At 44.4% G+C, this 6,907-nt stretch overlaps 1 protein-coding gene across 2 annotated transcripts in view; it reads right to left on the bottom strand.

Moving 5' to 3' along the window:
- Positions 1-778: 778 nt before the first annotated feature.
- Positions 779-6,907, bottom strand: part of Suclg1 (succinate-CoA ligase GDP/ADP-forming subunit alpha) — a 32,088-nt gene continuing 25,959 nt past the window's right edge. For both annotated transcript variants that reach the window (XM_028855168.1, XM_028855167.2), the window contains exons 8-9: positions 2,773-2,961; positions 779-1,000 (exon numbers count right to left, since the gene is read on the bottom strand). In XM_028855168.1, the coding sequence (XP_028711001.1) occupies positions 974-1,000; positions 2,773-2,961 (216 nt within the window). In that variant the 3' untranslated portion in view covers positions 779-973. The remainder of the gene's footprint in view (positions 1,001-2,772; positions 2,962-6,907) is intronic.

Genomic DNA, 6,907 nt, shown 5'->3' with positions numbered 1-6,907 from the left:
TCCCTTGGCTCCCTGAACACCTCAAAACCAGCACTTTTCCTGCCCTGTACAACCAGCTCCCCCAGCCCCCAGGGCGCTTGCCTTCCCTTTCCAGCCCTTAGTGCCCTGTCCAAGACGACACCAACTAGCCTTCCTCTTGGACTTCTCCTTCTTAAAGCTATTGCTTATTTTCAGGATAGTTACACAATTTGAGAATATTTTGTCTTCCCCACTCCAGAATGTAAGTTAGGGTTGGGCATGCCATATTTAGTGACAAATTCCCACTGAAGCTTCCAGTTACAAGCTTTTTTTAAACACAAGACTGCACAGCCAATGGCTTTCTTCCATCTTGCAGTAAGTATCCAAACCTCAAGCTGGGATGGAGGCATGGAAAAGGAGGAGGTGCCCTGTGTCCAGCCACAGTGAAGCACTTTAGTAAGCCCTCTCCACTTCCCAAGGGCGGGAGCTTCCGGCCTGCACAATGACAGTGGGGATGGGTAAGGTTCCAGAGCAAGCCAGGTGGCCTTCCTACAGGCCAGAGACTTTAGACATTTATGTCCTACTCCCTGGTCAACTGGACAGTGAAGACTTCTATGTGCAAATGAGCTATGAGCCCAGGGTCTAAGGTGTATGTCCAGAACACTTAGACAAACGCCATACACAGTTGTGAGAGTCTCATTCTGTTATGTTTTCCACAGAGCCATTAGCTATTTGCACACATGTGCACACGTATGTGCACGCGCACACATGCACACCCCTCCATCCCACCACCACTGCCGGAACAATGACAAGTCTCATGTTCAAATCAAATGATAGATTTATTATCTGTCTCTGTTACACAGTACGTGAAAATAGCTCAATTTCGGACATTCTAAAATTTGCCTGGTTTCCCATGTGATGAGAGCCAGTGTCAGATGCGTGAGCCAACACTCTGGACTGACTCTCAGTCTACAAGGGTTCTTCCACAGCTTTAAAGAACTTCATGTCATGTCCTTCATAGCAGCTTCCTCTTTTCAAATTCCTTCACAAACAGGAGAGAAGAAAAAATGCACATTACATTCATGGGAAAGCGATCTGCAAAGCAGCACCCCCAGGACCTCGCCTCTGCAGAGGTAAAATGTACGAGAAGGACCAGGGTTCTTGCGCACATGGTAACTACTTTCAAATCGGCTGCTCCAGTGCCAGAGCGACAGACAGAGCTTGACTTTTTCCTGGAAACCCCAAAGCCAACAGGCTTTAATAATCCTGTCTTCACTGCAGAACTACTGCTGGGGCTGATGGGCACCACTGTTCAACTAAACCTGTAAGGCCATGTATGCGAATGTAACAGGCCATCTGATAAGACAATGAAGACTTTCTCGGAGAAGAAAACTCAACACTGACTCAGCTAGAATTTGAACAAAATGTCAAGAACCTTAGAAACACCCCAAACACACAAATACCCTAGCCAGAAGGAGCAAGGGCGGCAGCCAGGCTGTGGCCCTGGAAAGGCGCTGCCTGTCACCTGCAGGAGCAGAGTAGTAAGGTCCACGAAAGGCACTTGCTTTTTACCCTTGCCTGGGTTTCAATCGCACTTCTCCATATATGGAATATGATATTCAGAAGGCAAGAGATGCAAAGATTTGGTCAAACAAGGAGTCTTTTAGAATTTCTAAGATGAGGGCAAAGTTCACAGGAAAGCAGAACTTTTGAATTCTCTGATAACTGTTCCCTCCCTGGAAAATAATTGTGCCTATTTTCAGCTTAAGACATAGTGTTTTGTTATTAAGAGACAAAGGCCGTACCGAGCTGTTGTCTTGTCTGCCTTTCTTTTTGTTTTGTCAAGGTTAAAACTCAGAAAGAGGAAAACAGTAAAATACAGGAGGGGAGAGAGCCGTGCTATTCAAGACATACTGAGAATGAGTGCGGAGACTACAGGGAACAGATCAACTGAGGGTGTGTGTTTTGCACTACAGCATCCTATCAGAAAGGAAAAGCAATGGCATCTGACATGGGGCTCCTCTAACCAGCGAGCAGAGGACAGCACCGCACAGTTGGCCACCGCATACCTGGTCACAGCCCAGGCCCACCCTCCTCAGGCCCCAACTCCCAGCACCTCTGCTTGCTTCCTTACTGAACTGCAGCCCCTCTCTCTGGAAAATGATATCTGTGGAGTTAGGATGGCAAGATCCCAATTTCCTGGGAACCCAAACATGAAACACAAAGCTGCAGCCCTTGCACACCCACAGGGTGCCTGCGGCCTCCGAAATGCTTCTGTGCATGCCATGCCTTGTCACTGACAAAGGCACGGATGGCTACACTTCAATCAGGGTTGGGTTTCTTTTTTTTTGGGGGGAGGGGGGGAGCAAGAGTGTTCAAGGAAGGTTTCTCTGTGCAGCTCTGGCTGTCCTGGGGCTCACTGTAGGCCAGGCTGGCCCCCAACTCAGAGATCCACCTGCCTCTGCCTCCTGAGTGCTGGGAGTAAAGGCCCATGCTTCCATCGCCTGGCTTAGAAGGTTTACATTAGGGCAGTGGTTCTCAACCTTCCAAATGCTGCTGCGACCCTTTAATACAGTTCCTCATGCTGTGTGACCCCAACCATAAAATTATTTTGTTGCTACTTCATAGCTGTAATTTTGCTACTGTTATGAATCATAATGTAAATATCTGATGTGCAGGATGGTCTTAGGTGACCCTTGTGAAAGGATCATTCAACCCCCAGCGGGTGGAGACCGACTAGTTGAGAACCGCTACACTAGGGCATGAGAACATTAAGCTATGGAGAGAGAAGGAACATGGCCACTGTGTGCTCACCTTATACATGGCGGTTCCCAGCTGTGCGGGGGACATGCTCACAACAACCCCCGCACTCTGAAGGGCAGCGATCTTCTCTTTAGCGCCACCTTTTCCTCCAGCAATAATGGCCCCTGCATGGCCCATCCTTCTGCCAGGGGGAGCAGTTATACCAGCAATGAAGGACACTACAGGCTTGGAATTTGCCCCCTGGAGAGAGAGAGACATTTTCAATAACAGAAGAGTAAGTCAATCAAACTGGACCTGAAATCCCGGACTGTTGGTAAACAGGAAGTGACTTGGGAAGGAAAAGTCCATCACTCAACCCCAACACTGAAGTACTCTCCTGAGAGAGACTCAGCTTTCCACATGAAGGCAGAAGCTGCCCTGAGCAGACTACCTGCTGAGTATCAACACTGTCCCACAAACACACACCTGAACCTTTCTTTTGATAACCAAAAAAGCACACCCACCTGAAAATTTTGTTTTGTGACTTGTGACAATAAATTAAGATTCAAGAACAGTTGACTTGTTTTACTTCTACACAACTTCTTATCTTGAGTTGTTATTATAATTCTTATCCTTAATAAATATCCTCCAAGAAAAAGATGAGGGGTGATGGGCACAGGGAAGGATCCAGGACTTGGACTCAATTTCCTAGTAAGGTTGAATGTTCTTGGACCCAGGCCATCACTAATACAGACCTGGACGTCCTCAAATATGATGAAATGGATGACAGTTACTAGTTCTTTCTACTCTAAAATTCTACAGTCTAAGATAATTGAGGCTGACTTTGATACATTAAATTTGTATCAAATTTGTATCAAATGATTTAATGAGGTTGACATTAAATCTTCTTAAAGCCCACACACAGGAACCAGTGGTTTCTAAGCTCTGGGCTTGCATTGTAATTGAGGAAATACTATCAAGTATCCTATCAATCCATCATGAGATACCACACATCAACACATGACTACATATGGTCAGGCTTCACAATGAATCTAAGGAGAACAGGTCTGAAGCATGGATCAAGAGCTTCATTCAGTTGCTACTGTCTTCCCCACCCCATCCCACCTCCCAACACACACAGCAGCTCTCAAATTATTTAGTCTGGAGACCCTGGATACTTATAAAAGTTATTAAGAATCTCAAAGCACTTTTGTTCATATAAATAACCAAAGTCCATTCAAATATGCAACCTCTATGTATATCAATGCCTCAGCACTAAATTCTGAGCTATTTATTCTTTGTAATGATATCCAATGATATTTACTATATTAAAAATTAAAATTGAGGGCCAGTGAAATGGCTCAGCTGGCAAAGGCACTTGCCCTGAAGGCTTAGTGATCTGAGTTCACTTCCTGGAACCCATATAAAGGTGAAGGGAGACTCTATGAAGTTGTCTACTGAAATCCACATGGATGCTAAGGCATGTGGGGACCCATCCACACCCACACACATAAAATGTAAAACTGAGGATTTTTATAAAAATATAAAGTTTTGTAAAAACACAAAAATATTTGTGAATTCACTTAAAAATCAACTTCTTTTTAAATAGTGTCTAAAACATTCTGGTGAGGCAAGTGGCATTTTACAACTAACTTCTACAACTCTGACTGCTTAACTTAATAAGTGGCCAATCATATCTTCTTTTGCAATTGATCTGTTGTGACAATTCATTTAGCTGAAGTACAAGAAGAAAATCCAGCCTTGGGCAGACAGATGGAGAAGGATGATGTGTTTTAACTGCCTTCGGAATGCCTAAATACTCTCTAATACTAAACAAGCCTCTTCAAGTGGTCATTTTTCAAAGGTCACATGTAATGCTGCAATCTGAAGCCACAGTGCTATGGAACAATCCTTTCGACACTATGAATATGCATTATTCTCATTAGTTAATACAGGCCAGTAGCTGTGTAGGAAGTTAGGCAGGAAAGCCAAACTGAGAATGATGGGAAGGAGGGTGGAGTCAAGAGAGATGCCAGCCAGCTGCCCAGGAAGCAAGACATGCCAGAGGGCAGGTAAAGCCACAAGCCATGTGGCAATACATAGTTAAATAGAAATGGTTTGATTTAAATGTAAGAGTTAGGCAGTGACAAGCCTGAGCTATCAGCTGAGCATTTATAATTCATATTCGGTCTCTGAGTCGGTTATTTGGGACTGGCAGTAGGGACAGGAAATGTCCATTTATACCACAGCAATGAATTTTTGTTCTTTGTCCTTCCGAAATTCCTTCATCTGTCTTAGTGTCTGAATGGCTCTTTAATCCACAATGGTTTTGTAACAGAGACTGTTAAATTGGAAAATAACTGTTCAGTAGGTATGCACATCTTCCAAATGCTTCCAAATTTAACCATTCAGTGTCCACAAGCACAGGCCACATTGTATCCAGCACCAATCGCAAGAGAAAAGTCTCTTACAGAAAACAGAAGATCCTAAGTTCACGGTGGCAGAAAGCATTTTCTAAACTGTTGTTAAAAGCTCAACTTGTATCATTAGCAACAAGCAGCAGAGCAGCTTTCTTACTGTGTTCTGAAAGACATTCTGTCAGATACCCAAGTCCAGTGAACCAGCTTGTTTGCCAGCCACTCTTCCAAGCAAAGTTAGTGTCCGCTGGAAGTGGCTGTGAGAGAAAGAGCTGCAAACCGCAGGAAAACGTAATGGAACCCAGCTACTATCACAAAAGCTTAAGAAGTCTTGGTGATATTTTAGCTTTTGTATATAGATTAGCCGATTCCTACAATAATTTTCTTGTGTGCTATGTGCGGTTCCAAGAACTTCTAGCAGTGTATTTATCTAAAATACCTGCCAAGCATCCAAGGCCAAATGATCTCCTGAACTAAGGTAATAATACCCTTAGGGAAACAACACCTGTCTCCTAGGTCAGGCAATAGCTTTATTTCTTGTACAATTTTAGCTGAGACCCTCCTTTCTTATACAGCCTTACTAACATTATAGACTCCTAACTTCTTACCTAACCACTTCTAGGAATGTAGACTGAGCACATAAATTCTCTTTTCTTGATATACTAACCAATCGTTAGCTCTCAGTTGACCTCCTCCTTTACCACCCTCTTTTTGGGTTGTAAAAGAAAACCTAATGGTCACTCCCTGAGGAAAACTCTTGTCTGCCTTTATGACCCTGTAGGAATTCAAGCCTGGTGACCTTGCTTGGCCAGAGGATTGCTACTGCTTGGTTTTATAACTGAATACCTGAGAGATGAGGGAGCAGAGAGGTATAAGGAGACTTAGGGGAGAATTTTGGAGGATGAGACAGAGAAAAGAAAATAGAAGAACTAGATGAGGAGGAACTAGATTGAAGGGTTAGAAGAGAGTACTAGAGGAACAAGATGGAAGAGGAGGAAGAGCCAGATGGGGAAGAACAAGATGAGGAAGAAGGAGATGAGAAAGGAGGAGATGGGAGAGGAGCTAAGATGGGAAGGAACTAGATGGATGAGAACCTAGATGGGGCAGAACTGCGATGAGAGAATTAAGCTAGAACTTAAAGAGAACTGCAGATAAATGAAAAGAGAAATCAGGGAAGGAAGGAGCCAGGCATGAGAACAGAACTGAAGCTGTGTAGATAGGATTTTATCCCAGACGAATAAAGTAGACGAACAAAGAGCTCAGTGTACTTAGATTCTTTCCCGAAAATAATTCTTGCCATTTGTAGCTTCTCTTCTGGGCCCCTGGGAAGACCACTATTAAGGCGGGTCCTTAATAATATTTGAGAAGAAAGCACTCCCAGCCCATCACAAAATAGTCTCAAGATTCACAATTCAATAAAGCTAATAACTCTTTTGCTTCACCAGGAACATTCCTAAGTAAAACTGACTTTCTTTTTAGTCACAGATCCCCAGAGCGAGCCCAATGAAACCTAATGGTCTTGGTTTCTTGGTTCTGCAGGTTCCACCAGGTTCTGCAGGCCTGCCATGGCTGGCCCTGGCCCTGGCCCCCATTGCTCTTGCCTGCTGTAAATGAAGCACCCTGACTTCTCCTACTCTGTACTTGGCTCAAAATGCTCCTCACCCTCCATGCACATATGCAGCTTTTCACCTATGACTCATCCCTGCCCCCCTCCCGACAGAAGCCTTTCCTGACGCCTTCTCCTCCATCCCACCAAGGTCCTAGGCTGACTGGCTCCCGAGGCCCTGCTC

Source organism: Peromyscus leucopus, chromosome 3, assembly GCF_004664715.2.
Source record: "Peromyscus leucopus breed LL Stock chromosome 3, UCI_PerLeu_2.1, whole genome shotgun sequence".
NCBI classification, from domain to species: domain Eukaryota; kingdom Metazoa; phylum Chordata; class Mammalia; order Rodentia; family Cricetidae; genus Peromyscus; species Peromyscus leucopus.
Note: the sequence above shows the minus strand (reverse complement) of the source record. Positions and strands in the feature narration are given on the sequence as shown.